The 15,862-nt window shown below is 47.8% G+C and overlaps 1 protein-coding gene across 2 annotated transcripts in view; it reads left to right on the forward strand.

Moving 5' to 3' along the window:
• Positions 1-7,723: 7,723 nt before the first annotated feature.
• Positions 7,724-15,862, forward strand: part of LOC135054784 (oocyte zinc finger protein XlCOF8.4-like) — a 43,338-nt gene continuing 35,199 nt past the window's right edge. The window contains exons 1-2 of one of the 2 annotated variants that reach the window (XM_063958104.1): positions 7,724-7,837; positions 11,261-11,653. In XM_063958104.1, coding sequence (XP_063814174.1) covers positions 7,787-7,837; positions 11,261-11,653 — 444 coding nt within the window. In that variant the 5' untranslated portion in view covers positions 7,724-7,786. The other variant, XM_063958105.1, reaches the window with a different exon arrangement.

Genomic DNA, 15,862 nt, shown 5'->3' on the forward strand with positions numbered 1-15,862 from the left:
AACAATTGGTCTCTCTTCCAGAGGTTCAGACCTTCGTGAAAGGGGTTCTGCACATCCTCCTCCATTCGTGCCTCCAGTGGGAGCCTCTACAAAAGATAGAGTTGAAGTTTCTCACTTGGAAAGTGGTGATGCTTTTGGCATTGGTATCCGCAAGGCGGGTGTCGGAATTGGGGGCCTTGTCTCACAAGAGCCCTTACCTGATTTTCCATGAAGATAGGGCAGAGTTGCGAACTCGCCAACATTTTCTTCCAAAGGTGGTTTCTGCTTTTCACATAAACCAACCTATTGTGGTGCCAGTAGTTACTGACACATTCACTGATTCAAAGTCTCTAGATGTGGTTAGAGCTTTGAAAATCTATGTTGCTAGAACAGCTCGTATACGGAAAACAGAGGCTCTGTTTGTCCTGCATGATCACAACAAGATTGGCTGTCCTGCTTCCAAGCAGACTATTGCACGTAGGATTAGAAATACGATTCAGCAAGTTCATAATACGGCTGGATTGCCGTTACCGACGTCGGTAAAGGCCCACTCCACTAGGAAGGTGGGCTCATCCTGGGCGGCTGCCCGGGGGGTCTCGGCATTACAACTTTGCCGAACAGCTACTTGGTCAGGGTCAAACACATTTGCTTAGTTCTACAAGTTTGACACCTTGGCCGATGAGGACCTAAAGTTTGGTCAATCGGTGCTGCAGGGTCATCCGCACTCTCCCGCCCGTACTGGAGCTTTGGTATAGACCCCATGGTCTTGATGTCGTCCCCAGCATCCTCTAGGACGTATGAGAAGATAGGATTTTGATGACCTACCGGTAAATCCTTTTCTCCTAGTCCGTAGAGGATGCTGGGCGCCCGTCCCAGTGCGTACTTTACCTGCAGTTTAGTTATTACAGTTACACAAGTTGTGTTATCTTGGTCTCAGCATGTTGCTGCAATTAGTTCATGCCTGTTGGCGTGTGTTATGTTGAATGCCATGTGTGCGGCATGGTTGAGGGTGTGAGTTGGTAGATAGCTCACCTCTAGTTAAGTAATTCCTTTCCTCTAAATGTCAGTCTCCCTGGGCACAGTTCCTACAACTGAGGTCTGGAGGAGGGGCATAGAGTGAGGAGCCAGTTCACACCCAATGAAAAGTCTTTGGAGTGCCCATGTCTCCTGCGGATCCCGTCTATACCCCATGGTCTTGATGTCGTCCCCAGCATCCTCTACGGACTAGGAGAAAAGGATTTACCGGTAGGTTATCAAAATCCTATTTTTACACCGCCAGCATATAACACGGGTTATTGCACATGAAGGTGCATAACCCGTGTTGCTGCTCTGTGTAAAAGGACTCAGTTGGAATAATCCGGGTTGAGTGACCCGGTATTCCAACTCGGGTAGTTTGCAGGGTTGAACACGTGTTCAACCCTGCAAACTGCTGTGTAAACGGTAGCCGGGTCGCATCGTTTACAGTGAATGTATGGGCGGCGCTTGGATATCATGTGATCTCCAAGCACCGCCCCCTGCCGCGTCATCGGCAACGTCACCAACCCGGCAATATTCTGAGTTGGTAAATGCAATGAGAAAGGGGCCTGACGTGGTTTGCAGCCGGGTAGCTCCCGTGTCAGGCTCCCAGTTGTGACTCGCGGTATTTGGTCTAAAACTGGTATTAGTGTGTTTACAAATCCAGATGTATTACAGATTATACGTCTGCTCTCTACTTACACAGCAGAGATACCGGAGAGACTGTAGTGTCCATCAAACACTTTATAGGGCTCTCGTTTTTAGTCTTCTGATATGATCAGTGAAGGAGAAAGAACCAATTAAGTTATAGTCATTCAAAGGGGTTTCCAATATTTACTAGGGTATTCAATTATCCGCAAATTCGCTGCAATTTTTCACCCGAAATTTTTTTGCGTTAATCGGGCGAAAATTGGCGCGAAAACGCTCCGTTTTTCGACCTATTTCATTCCAAACGGGTTTCACCTGAAAATTCTTGCAGTGAAAAGTGCAGGTGAAAATGGGGAAATCAGCCTGTACCCCAAAAAATGCTAAACTAACATAGGAAAACAGAAGAGAAGTGTATTAGAGATCACATTAGAGAGTTTTTGGGGACTTAAATTGTGTGAAATGGCTGTTATATGCATTTTTTTAAAAATGCAAAAAAATTATAGAAAGCAAGATTTTTTGAGCAAAATAAATTTGGGGTACATGAAAATGGGTATAAGTATATATTTGGGTCATTTTAGGATACTTTAAAAAAAAAAAGTGGAAACAGACCGATTACTCCCATCTGCAAGCCTAAAAACACCTGTCCCACTCATAAAGCACCCCAATATACCTGTCCCATACCTTGAACCCCAATTTCCATCACTGTACTTTTTCACCCCAAAAATGACATGTCATTATTAGCCAATTAAAAATAATTAAAAACCTCAACCTGCCTAATTAGTCATTAAGGGGGGTGTCCCAGGAGTTCTGTACCATATCCAAACATTTTTACCTTAAAATAGTGACTTTTCCCAACTTTTCACCTGCTTCAGAGTAGGTGAAGTGAAATTAGTGAAAAAATGATCACCTATAAATTTTCCAGGAAAATTGAATAGGCTGTAATTGCGTTTCGCGGGAAAAGTCCGTTTTTTCGCGCGAAAACCGGACTTTTCACGCGAAAAGTCCGTTATCGCTGCTAATTGAATATACCCCTTAGTGTTTTATGGTGTGGTTTACCAGGATTTTCTCGTTACACCTACTAAACAGGAAAAAGTCCCTGGGATAACACTAAAATCCCATAGACCAGTGATGGGGAATCTTTGGCACTCCAGCTGTTGTTGAACTACACATCCCAGCATGCCCTGCTACAGTTTTAGCATGTCCAAATAGCAAACCTGTAGCACGGCATGCTGGGATTTGTAGTTCAAGAACAGATGGACTGCCAAAGGCTCCCCCATCACTGCCATAGACACAGATCACTGACACGCGGAGACCTCCAGGGCACACACAAAAAAGCCAAGGTTTAAAAGTAAAGACATATTTATTCAAAAAATTTTTTTTTTATTTAAATACTTTGAGGGCTGGATTTAAAAGTACACGCATAACAAGCCGTATTTTACTTGTATTACTTTTGCCCTATTAAATCTAGCCCTTTGGTAATGCAGATATTTAGGAGATATTCCCCTCAGCCTGAGTGATACAGTAGAGGTGTGTAGGTACTGTAAGTATGAGGCCAAACCAGGCAGGCACAGTATGACACAGAAAGCCTCTCCAGGACATGCATCCTGTATGGAACCAGATGTGTGACCCAGGGATGCTCAACGTGTTGTGGGACTACACATCCCAGCATGCCCTGCCACAGTTTTAGCATATTCTAATAGCAAAACTGGTGCCTGGCATGCTGGGATGTGTAGTTCCACAGCAGCTTCAGTGCTCCATGTTGAGTATCCCTGATCTAGACCGATGCCCCTAGACCACAGGTTCTCAAACTTGGTCCTCAGGACCCCACACAGTGCATGTTTTGCAGGTAACCCAGCAGGAGCACAGGTGTATTAATTACTTACAGACACATTTTAAAAGGTCCACAGGTGGAGCTAATTATGTCACTTGGGATTCTATGTGGAGACCTGCAAAACATGCACTGTGTGGGGTCCTGAGGACTGAGTTTGAGAACCTGTGCCCTAGACTAATGTAGGAGTAAAAGGGCTTGCCCAGGAATCCAGCCCGGCTAGCTTGCAGGATTGGTCCCGGGAAGGATACGACCCGGCATCCGTTCACCGCATAGATTTGATCTCACCGAAGCTGATCTCTTAAGTGCTGCCTCCGCATGCGACGGCGGTGACGTCACCATGCCGGCATATTACCGGTTTGGGCTGCCTATCTGAAAGGGGTCTCACCAACTTGCACCCAGGAAGGACCCGTGCACAAATCCCGGGTGCAACTTTAGTATAAAAGCGGTACAATATACATGAAAGCATCACCTTTAAATACACACCAAATTCCAGGGCAGACCCGGGTTCAGTGTGAATGCATCTGGCCTAGGAATTTTCTGGGTTTTTGGTGCAATGTGAATGGGGACCCAGGAAATTCCTAGGTTGATAGACCTGGGTCGTACCCATGTAGTTCCCGGGTAGTGCCATTTCTAGGGCCAGGCAAGCCATGCGATCGAACAGGGCGTCATGGCAACTGCATGTTAGTATTCCGTCTGGAATACTATTGAAAATGTCCTTCCCAAAATGGGCACCACCTCATAGAGGACAGTTATTAAGGATGTTAGAGGAGGCAGTAGCCATTTTGAGAAGGTCATTTTCAATATTTTGAACTGGGGGAGGTGCGAATAGCGAAATGTGCTTCCCTACTACAGACCCCTGCAGGGGTATCTCCTGACAATGAGCAGAACCCCTTGTCAACGACCAGGTACTGTGGCAGCCTGTAATATACAGTAGGGGCATAATATGGTGACAGGGGCATAACTGGGTGCTTAATATTGTGACGGGCATTACTGTGTGGGGCATAATGTGGTGTCGGACATTACTGTGGTGGCTACCGTGACTTAATATGGTGCAAGGGACACTATGTCGGGGAAAAGTAGCCTTTTCCTGCAAGGCCACACCCATTGCGGCAAAGCCATGGACATTACAACAAGGCCCTACCCCCTTTTGGGGGGGGGTGTGCAAATATTTTTTGAATATATATATAATGGGTGGGAGGGGAGACACATTTTTTCAGTGTGCGCCCTGGGAGCGAAATGGTCTAGAAACAGCCCTGTTCCCGAGTCTTATGTCTGAAAGGGTTATTATACCCCTTTTCCACTGACCAAAAAATCCCAGGTTTTAGCACGTGAACGCGCATCAACACAGAATTTTTGGCAGTGGAAAAGGGTTTGATCTGGGTCCCCGACCTCTTTAGCCAGGCAGGCTGAGGATCCTGGAATTAGCCGGGTGATAGACCTGGCAATTTCCCGGATCCGCAGTGGAAAAGGGGTATTTACCTCTTTAATTTTGCTTTAGCTATCTGCTCAAACATGGATATCCTTACAAGCTGGACTGTTAGTGTGCCTTGGGGAACAAGTTTGACAACTAGTGTCCTAGAGGTAAAACAAATGTGCTTTATTCTCAACCATGTGGAAATTTATACACCTTCCACACGCTGGTGCCCAGTTGTAGAATGACTAGTAAAAACCGAACATAATGCAACCAGGAGGAATACAGGATGGTCTATACCGATCACAAGTAACTTTAGGCAGTGCATCTCAGATCCAGTCATCAGGACACACTAACAGCATGTTTTCCATATCTCCTTGCTGGAGCACAGGTGTATTTGTTACACACTAGACAATACCCTCCATGAGCGATATCGTCAGTGTTTGGCCTTGAATTCCCGGGCAAATTAGATAGTACATACACACCAAACGATATCATTCAATGACTTCATCTTGCCACCACCCCAAACATGCAGACAGTATAGTCAAAATTTACCTGCATGTACAGACAACAGAAGACCTCAACAACAACCCGCAGGAGCGCGCATCGTTGACAAAATAGTGCGTACACACTAGACGATGTAGTTCAGAAATGTCAAAATCATCCGTATCGTTAATGAAAATCACCTAGTGTGTGCCTGGAATACAGTCAGCATCCCAGTGGACTGGATGCCGGCAGTCATGTGACCTATGCCGGAATCCCAACACCACACGGAATACCGGTGACGGAACACAGATCGCCTACATGCTGAGGGTAAGTATTGGGGTAAAGGTTAGAGCCTGGGGGGGGGGAGGGGGGGGTTGCGGTTAGTTACTAGAGGGGGATGGGGGGTGAGCTGTAGCTGTCACCCCCACATGTCTTAGCACTGTGAGTAGCCATAGTAACTACTCCTACTGTGTTAGCCTTAGCCGCCACCCCAGGCGGGTTTGGGGAGGGGTAAAAAAAAGTTGTGATGCCGTGTACCCAGCTTTACTTATTGACACATTTTAAGAGATATACAGCCGAGGTGGTTCTACTTATTTCCCCACGAGTGGATCTGGAAACCATGTACTGTTAATGTGTCCTGGAGATTGGATTTGAGAAGCACTAACTAGCTTTTTATGAACCTCCATTAAGCAGCAGACGTCAGTGAGAAAGGTGAATGAAGTTTCACAGAAACAGAGTGTAGCGTTTCTTTAAGAATTGATGGATGACATAATGATGAGATGGCTAGGATTACAGGTGGCTTCAACTAAGGAAGCTAAGAACAGTCCGAACAGTCCAGGTTTTAAGGATAACTATGCTTAGGCACAGGTGACTTGGGGGTCTACTTACTAAGCCTTGGAGATAATGTGGACGGAGATAAATGGCTAGCCAATCAGCTCCTAACTGCCATGTCATAGGCTGGGTTTGAAAAATGACAGTTGGGAGCCGATTGGCTGGTATTTTATCTCCGTCCAAGGCTTAGTAAATATAAATAGACCCCCTAATTAGTACCTCAGTCAGTTTGATTTAGCCATTTGTGCTCAATCTTGGATATCCTTAAATCCTTGACTGTTAGATTGCCTTGAGAAATGTGTTTTGGAACCTCTAACTGTTAGTTTCTCAAACTCGGTCCTCAGGACCCCACACAGTGCATGTTTTGCAGGTCTCCTCGCAGAACCGCAAGTGAAATAATTAGCTCCACCTGTGGATCTTTTAAAATGTGTCAGTGAGTAATTAATACACCTGTGCACCTGCTGGGTTACCTGCAAAACATGCACTGTGTGGGCTCCTGAGGACCGAGTTTGAGAACCTATGCTCTAACATACACAAAGAGGGGGCATATGAGTTTCCATTGACTTACCTAGGGACACACTTCCTAAGCATACTTGCCTACCTGACCCTCTACATGAGGGAGAAAATACTCTGTTCCTGGACATTCCTGGTAATGTATGATTGCCATCACCTGTGGTGAAACACCTTTCTTATCAATTAACTAGCTCACCTCAGGTGATGGCAATCATACATTACCAGGAAAGTCGAGGAACAGAGCATTATCTCCCTCATGGAGAGGGTCAGGTAGGCAAGTATGTTCCTAAGTTGCAGCTTCCAAAAGCCTCCGCTCCTCTGTGTGTTAAGTAAGAAATTTAAAACGGCAATACTTCTCTAAGCACAGAGGGATCTATTCATGAAGCAGTGAAAACAGTGGAGAAACAGACCAGTGAAGAAGTTACCCACGATAACTAATCAGCATCTCCCTTACATTTTATACAATGTACTTGATAAAGGCTTCCTTCAAAAGCTGATTGGTTGCCAAGGGCAACTTCTCTACTGGTCCTTTTCTCCACTCTTTTCGCTGCTTCATGAACAGTCCCCAGAGTGTTTTATAAATAGTATTGCCATTTTAAACAATACAATATCAGTACTTCCATCTACTTACCGGACGTCTAATCTGCACACCTTGGGAAACAACACAGAGAGTGTCTTGAAGAGCTGACAATCTAATAAACCTAAAGTTAGGCTTGCCATAGTATCCCTTTAAACAGGGACATCTATGATTTAATCATGTTCTGTGGCTGGTTAAATTCAAGCCTGCATTTCATTCGGTTTTAACCAGCCACAGAACCTGTGTAAATCGAAGCGGTCTCGGATGAAAGAGATATTATGGGAAGCCTAGCTAAAGTGCAAACACACAGATTTAAAGAGAGGCAGCACTCTCCTCTTGCTGCATCCCCCCTTCCCCCTTTGCTTTTCATTTTTCTTCACGGATAAAGCCCTGGGCTGGAGGCGGCACTGGAAGGGTTAACATTGCCCACCCAGTATGGGAGTGGGCTTGCTGCTGATGCTCTGCATGCAGCACATGACTGATGTAGAGAGATCACATGACACAGAATACAGGCCTGGGCTGCTGCTGTTGCTGGGATCCCTTCCAGGTCAGTGTGGAGCAGAAGTTCTGCTATCATGTACAGTACATTCCTAATTGCAGTCTGCAGCCAGCTGAAATGCTGGGACTTGGCCCCTATGAGCTGAGGCGTGTGTTGCACAGCAGCTATTATTGCTATTTATTTACACCTCTGTCACCAGCATGCTCTGCAGCACTTTACAATTGGGAACAATCTAGGGATGGACCGCAGAAGCCAATGGTTAGCAGCCATCGATGTTACTGATTTGATGGAAGTACTTTTCCCATTGAGTTGTGAGTATTTGATGATCGCCAGCCATCGGGTGCAGATTTCTGATACCCATCCGATGGCTGCAGACACCCAGAAGAAGTGTACGCAGCTCAGCGACTGTGTAAATGCAAGAAGCACTGAGTGTTTCTGCACTTGTGCACAGTAAAACCATCGATGGTTATACTGTAGTATTAGCCATCGCATTGTTGGGTTTTATGGGCCTTATTCAGCTTCAGTTGTAAAATTGCAAATCGGACGCATTGCGCGTGTGCGAAGACTGAAATGCATTTGCTATGCGATTGCCAGGAACTGATCGTTTGTGGGAAGTTACATGGCGTTTGCGGGGAGTGGATGGGAGAACGCAGGCGTCTCATGACCGTTTTCACGGCGTGCATCTGACATCAGGTGCGATTGAAAACATGGGTCAACCGGACTTGTTGATGGTACTCGATTTCTGGGTATGCATCGCATTTATGCGACTGAATTTGACAATGCATCGGTGGACGTCTCTTACTTTTCTGGGCGCTCTTCACATGTGTTTTCTTAGTAGAAACAGTTCTGAGAAAATCTCAATTTCTGTCTCAATAGCGATTCAGCCTGAATGAGGTCCTATCTCGGAAGCCTGGCAACCATTAGATGTCGGGCCTGTGATGTTCATCCCTAGAACAATCTCTGTAACAATATCGTAGTCCTGCACATGGGACATTGAGTTTACCAGGTATTATCTGACTGGGGTGGGGGGAGATGTACTACTATGCCTTGGAGAGTGATAAAGTGGAGAGAAAGAAAGCACCAACCTATCAGCTCCTAACTATCATTTTTCAAACAGCCTGTAATATGGCAGTTAGGAGCTGATTGGCTGGTACTTTATCTCTCTCCACTTTATCACTTTCTAGGACTTAGTACATCTGCCCCACAGTCTCATAAGGGTCCCCAAACACCTGGCGCACTCTCATTGTAAAGTATGTTACACTTTTGTATTTTTTTTTTTTTTTTGTTCTTTTCCGAAAATGACGCCTAGATTATACTGTAGCTCAGGGGAAGGCCACCTGTGGTACTCCAGCAACTGTGGAACTGCATATCCCAGCAGGCCCTGCCACAGTGTTGCTATTGGGGAATGCTTAAATTGTGGTAGGGAATGCTGGGATGTGTTGTTCCGCAGCGGCTGGAGTGCCTATTCCTAACTCTCCCCTCTGCAGCCTAACCCTAACTTTGCCTAACCCTAACCCTCCCATCAACAGCCTAGCCCTAACCTCTCCTAATGCCTAACCCTAACCCTCCCATCTGCAGCCTAACCCTAACCTCCCCTAGTGCCTACCCCTCCCATAAACAGCCTAGCCCTAACCTCTCCTAATGCCTAACCCTAACCTCTCCTAGTGCCTAACCCTCCCATCTACAGCCTAAACCTAACCTCTCCTAGTGCCTAACCCTCCCATCTACAGCCTAACCCTAACCTCTTCTAGTGCCTAACTCTCCCATCTACAGCCTAACCTTCCCCTAGTGCTTAACCCACCCCTCTAGTGTCTTTCCCTAACCTCCCCGTAGTGCCTAACCCTACCCCTCCCATCTACAGTCTAGTCCTAACCTCCCATCTGCAGCCTAACCCTCCCATCTGCAGCCTAATCCTAACCTCTCCTAGTGCCTAGCCCTAACCCTCCCATCTACAGCCTAACCCTAACCTCCCCAGTGCCTAACCCTCCCATTTGCAGCCTAACCCTAACCTTCCCCTAGTTCTTAACCCTCCCATCTAGTGTCTATCCCTAACCTCCTCTAGTGCCTAACCCTAGCCCTCCCACCTGCAGCCTAACCCTAACCTCCTCCTAGTGCCTAATCCTAACCCTTCCATCTGCAGCCTAACCCTCCCACCTACAGCCTAACCCTACCCCTTCCTGCAGTGTAACCCTAACCTCCCCTAGTGACTAGCCATCAGCCTCCCTTCCTGTAGCCCATCTCTAACCTCCCATCCTGCAGCCTATCCGTAACCTCCCATCCTGCAGCTTATCCCTAACCCTCCCCCCCCCCCCCCGTGCCTAACCCTTCCCGCAGCCCCTTCCTGTAGCGTAACCCTAACCTCCCCGTAGTGCCTAACCCTCCCATCTACAGTCTACCCTAACCTCCCATCTGCAGCCTAATCCTAACCTCTCCTAGTGCCTAACCCTCCCATCTACATCCTAGCCCTAACCTCTCCTAATGCCTAACCCTAACCTCTCCTAGTGCTTAACCCTCCCATCTACAGCCTAACCCTAACCTCTCCTAGTGCCTAACCCTCCCATCTACAGCCTAGCCCTAACCTCTCCTAGTGCCTAACCCTCCCATCTACAGCCTAGCCCTAACCTCTCCTAGTGCCTAACCCTCCCATCTACAGCCTAACCCTAACCTCCCATAGTGCCTAACCCTAACCCTTCCTGCAGCCTAACCCTAACCTCCCATAGTGCCTAGCCCAAACTCTCCCATCAACAGCCTAACCCTAACCTCCCCTAGTGTCTAACCTTAACCCTCCCATCTACAGCCTAACCCTAACCTCCCATAGTGCCTAACCCTAACCCTCCAATCTGCAGCCTAGCTCTAACCTCCCCTAGTGCCTAACCCTACCATCTACAGCCTAACCCTAACCTCCAATAGTGCCTAACCCTAACCCTCCCATCTGCAGCCTAACCCTCCCATCTACAGCCTAACCCTAACCTCCCCTAGTGCCTAACTGTGACCCTTCCATCTGCAGCCTATCTTTCCCGCCTACAGCCTAACCCTGCCCCTTCCCACAGCCTAACCCTACCCCCCCCACACCCACAATGTGACGCTAACCTCCCTCTAGTGCCTAGCCCCAACACTCCAATCTGCAGTCTAACCCAAACTCTCCCGTTCTGCAGCCTAACATTCTGTCAATGTTCAATCTCTGCCTGTCGACATTTTAAGAATGTTGACATCATAACTGTCTACATTGTAGTGTTGACATTGTCACTCTTTTGACTGCATCCCCAGCATTCCTTTAGTGAAGAACATGGGAGAGCCGTAGGGGGAATAGAAGTGAGCGCCTTGTCTGACTATTCTCAATCACTTGTGTTCAGTCTGTGTGGGTGAACATAAAAAATAATCTATTCCCTGAAGTCCGGGAGGAGAGCAGACATATTTGTGAAGTGAGTGATGGCAACCTATTTCTGTGTTACACCTGTATTTTGTTTTCAGTCTTCCAGAATTAGAGGCCACAAAATGCCGAAGTGTATCATCGACTATTGCCGCAATTATGCCGGGATGAGAAGGAACATTGCCAAGGTCAGTCTGCACGTTTTCCCAACCACGGTGGACAGGATCAAATCATGGCTGAGGTCCATTAAGCAGAGCGGACAAGTGTTCAAGAATCTCAATGCGATGGCTTTGAAAATACACAAGGGCAAAAAAGACGACTCGTATCGAGTTTGTTCCGAACATTTCTCAAAATACAGCTACATGTTCTGTGGTGGTAAGAAGGTGTTAAAGAAGGACGCTGTTCCCACAGTCTTCACCCAACAGGGAGATGCAGTAGCTTGCGTCAGTGGACTGCGGAGTAAGAAGAGGAGAGGCTGGTTGCTGAGGCAGCAGGTAGGTGACTGAAAAATCCCATAATATAAATAAAAATGGAGAGGTAGCCCTCTTCCCACAGGCTTGTACCCATGTAAATGCGCGGAATGGTAAAAACAGGCTGGGTTCCGGATGCTCAACCTGAAGTAGCAGCACAAACAGTCAGTGGTAATTACAGTCCTCAATGGGGCCAGATGTATCCTTTCAGTAGAAGCGTGACATCTATACATAATGCATTTTGATCATTGAAGTGTCTTTTTCTGCAGCGGGGTACACTGTTATTCCACAGGGAATAACATCGGGTTGTAGAGTTGGATCTTGATCCGAGGCACCAACAGGCTAAAGCTTTGACTGTTCCCAGGATGCACTGCACCGCCTACTCTATAGCCCCGCCTCCAGGCACTGGAGCTCAGTAGTTTGTAAGTTGGTGTCTGCAGTGCAGGCAGCTAACAGGGAGGGCTGCGCTAGGCAGCCCTAAAAAGAGCTTTTCTGATAAGAAAGAAGACTTCAAGGGCCGCAGCATAGGCACTTGGTAGTATATATCATGCTGTCATATCGTGCTGCGGCTCCCTCACCTCCCCCAGCGGCGCTGTATACTCCCGCGCCCTGGTTGCCGGGTACTTACAGCAGAGGCGCTCCGGTCTCATCAGACACACATACCACCGCTGCTCTCTTGGATCGCGTGGACGCACTGAGGGGGGAGGTAAGAGGGTCCCCCAGGTGGGACCCGCCGAAATAGACGGACCGCGCCGCTGGCGTGGACACTGTGGCCGTGCAGGGACCCCACTATATCCACCAGGGCAAGGAGCACAGGTCGGATTTACTAAAATCCGTTTAGTACGGGCTTCATAGTACCCGGTGGTGAAGTCCAGCAGAGGGGATAAGGCGCTGACCTGTAGCCCCTCCCCCAGCCCCAGGTGCCATCTACAGCAGATGTTCCCGCCCTGGAGCTGCATCTCTCTCTCTCCCTCACTCCCTGTCGGCGTTTGGGTGCCATTACACAGAGCTGCGATGATTCTGGGACTGCTGGGCACTGTCTCCTCTGTAAAGCTGCCTGCCTCATCAGCGCTGTGCATTTACAGGACACATTCTACATGTCGTTTAGACAGTGTTCGTTAAGAACAAGTGCATACCTAGAGGAATATTTAGTACAAGTATTCTGTGATATACTTCCAGTATTTACTGTACATTGTTATATCTGTATACATACATAGCTTTACGTATGTCCAGTGCAGTTGTATTGTTTGTAATCATTTCTGCATTGTACATGTGACTTTGTGTGCCTATAGCTGCCGTGTGGTTCCTATTCCGTGTATCTCACACATATTGCTATCTCTGTATTCTGTACCCTGACGGGGCCTAAGTGCATTAGGGTCCTATATATGTAGTGTTTCACAGGATATACGGTTTGGTGTATTTCAGTCACTTTATACCAGTTAAATCCTCTGTCTGTGATCTGCATTTGCAGTCACACTCCACAGGGGATTTTTGTCAGGTACTGTGTCTGGCTATATTGTACTGTTACGCCCTAGGGCTACATTCTCCAATAATGTCTGCGTCACAGGGCGGGAGATCCGTGGCTGATCCTGCGTCATGCAGTGCTGACGCCACGGATTTATCTGAGGAAAATATTCCAGCTAAGGGTCCAGGTAGTCGGGGGTCTGTGCCTCTCGGTCAGCCTGCAGCACCGGTGGCTCACCAAGACCCACCTTGGGCTGCTTTTTCTAATTTACTGACTACGCTAGTAACGAGACTTGTGCCCCCTGTGGGACCTCCTGTGCCTATACAATCACATATTGTCCCTGTACTAAATCCACCATGGGTAGATACTCTGTCTACTCAGTTACAGCAGTTAAATTAGACTTTGGTTAAACAAAAGTCTGATCCTCGCCCTCCTAGGACCAAAGAGTCATCTAAGCGGGCCATTTCTTCCTCACAGTCCACGCATGTTTCGGTTACTTCATCCGATGAAGATGGCGTATATACTGACCCATCAGACACTGATGCAGATGCTTCTGATGGGGAATCTACAACACAGGTAGATGTTCCTGACCTCTTGGAGGCTATCAAACTGATTCTTCAGATTGATGATGAACCTGAACTTCCAGATACGTCTAAGAAACCTGATAAGTTCAAACGTCAGAAGCTTACTAAATTAGTTTTGCCACATTCTGACCATTTAGTTGACATACGTCAGGAATCCTGGAAGTCTCCAGGAAAGAAAGTCTTCTTGTCTAAAAAGATGCTAGCTCGTTATCCCCTCGCTGCTGAGTTAAGTAAAAATTGGGAAACACCGCCACCGGTGGACTCGCATGTTGCACGTATGGTGTTGTCTTCTACTCTGCCTGTCACTACCGTCACCTCTCTGAAGGAACCGACAGATAAGCGTGTGGAGAGTTGCTTTAAGTCTATTTACACTCTTGCGGGTGCTGTGCATAGACGTACTATAGCGGCTTCTTGGGCTGCAAAAGCTATTGAAGCCTGGGTTCAAGAAGTTGAAGCGGAGCTACCTCCAAAATTTTCTGATAATGCCAGACAGTGTCTTTCATATATTACGACAGCCTCTCATTACATTCAGGAGGCGGCCTCTGATGCCGGTGTGCTGGCAGCCAAAGCGTCTACTACGTCCATTCTGGCTTGCCGGATTCTGTGGTTGCGGTCCTGGTCTGTGGATCTGGACTCTAAAAAGACCTTGGAGGTGATCCCTTTTAAGGGAAACATCCTTTTTGGAAAAGATCTGAACAAGATTGTTGCTGACTTAGCATCTGCTAAAACTGCATGTCTGCCGAGTACAAATCCTTTGGCACCGAAGGCTAAGAGTACCACCTTTCGTTCCTTTTGACTTCCAAGTAAAGCAAAGGGTCAGGCGTATCCGAAACAGGCTCGCACTTCCAAAACCTCCTTGCCCAAACCTAAACGTTCCTGGGCTGCCCGTCAGCCTGCTTTCAAACCAGACAAACCTGCTGCATGACGGGGCGGGCCTCCCCCAGGGTGGGAGGCAACTTCTGCGGTTGCCTTGGTATGATTACAGACCACTTCTGACACCTGGGTGAGAGAAGTCGTCACTCACGGATACGCTCTTTCAAGAAATGTCCCCCTCGCCAGTTTTGCTCGACAAATATCGTTGAAAGCAAAAACTCTACATTTGGTGGTACAATCCCTCCTGGACACTTGAGTGATAGTGCCGGCCCATTCTCAACCTCAAGTCTTTGAACAAATTTGTGAAGGTGTCCAGTTTCCGTATGAAAACTCTTCGCTCTATTGTTCTGGCCTTGGAGCCCAAGGACTATATGGTATCCCTGGACATACAGGATGCTTACCTACACATACCTATTACCATGTCGCATCAGCAATATCTGCAGTTTCCTATTGGCAATATCCATTATCAATTCCAGGCCTTGCCTTTTGGACTGACCACGGCTCCGCGAATCTTCAGCAAGGTCATGGTGGTCATGACGGCCCGTCTCTGCCGTAAGGGTATCAGGATCCTGCCGTATCTGGATGACTGGTTGATCCTGGTGAACTCCCCAGAGGTTCTCCTCCGTCATCTGGAACTGACGGTCCAATTCCTGCGAGCCCACAGGTGGCTCATCAACTGGAAGAAATCCTCGCTGGTCCCTGCTCAGCGCATGGTACACCGGGGGGTGTTACTGGACACACACAACCAACAGTTGTTTCTCTGACGTCCTAGTGGATGCTGGGAACTCCGAAAGGACCATGGGGAATAGCGGCTCCGCAGGAGACTGGGCACAAAAGTAAAAGCTTTAGGACTAGCTGGTGTGCACTGGCTCCTCCCCCTATGACCCTCCTCCAAGCCTCAGTTAGATTTTTGTGCCCGAACGAGAAGGGTGCAATCTAGGTGGCTCTCCTGAGCTGCTTAGAGTAAAAGTTTAAATTAGGTTTTTTATTTTCAGTGAGTCCTGCTGGCAACAGGCTCACTGCATCGAGGGACTAAGGGGAGAAGAAGCGAACTCACCTGCGTGCAGGATGGATTGGGCTTCTTAGGCTACTGGACATTAGCTCCAGAGGGACGATCACAGGCCCAGCCATGGATGGGTCCCAGAGCCGCGCCGCCGTCCCCCTTACAGAGCCAGAAGAGCAGAAGAGGTCCGGAAAATCGGCGGCAGAAGACGTCCTATCTTCAATAAGGTAGCGCACAGCACCGCAGCTGTGCGCCATTGCTCTCAGCACACTTCACACTCCGGTCACTGAGGGTGCAGGGCGCTGGGG

This window comes from Pseudophryne corroboree, chromosome 3, assembly GCF_028390025.1.
Source record: "Pseudophryne corroboree isolate aPseCor3 chromosome 3, aPseCor3.hap2, whole genome shotgun sequence".
Classification (NCBI taxonomy): domain Eukaryota; kingdom Metazoa; phylum Chordata; class Amphibia; order Anura; family Myobatrachidae; genus Pseudophryne; species Pseudophryne corroboree.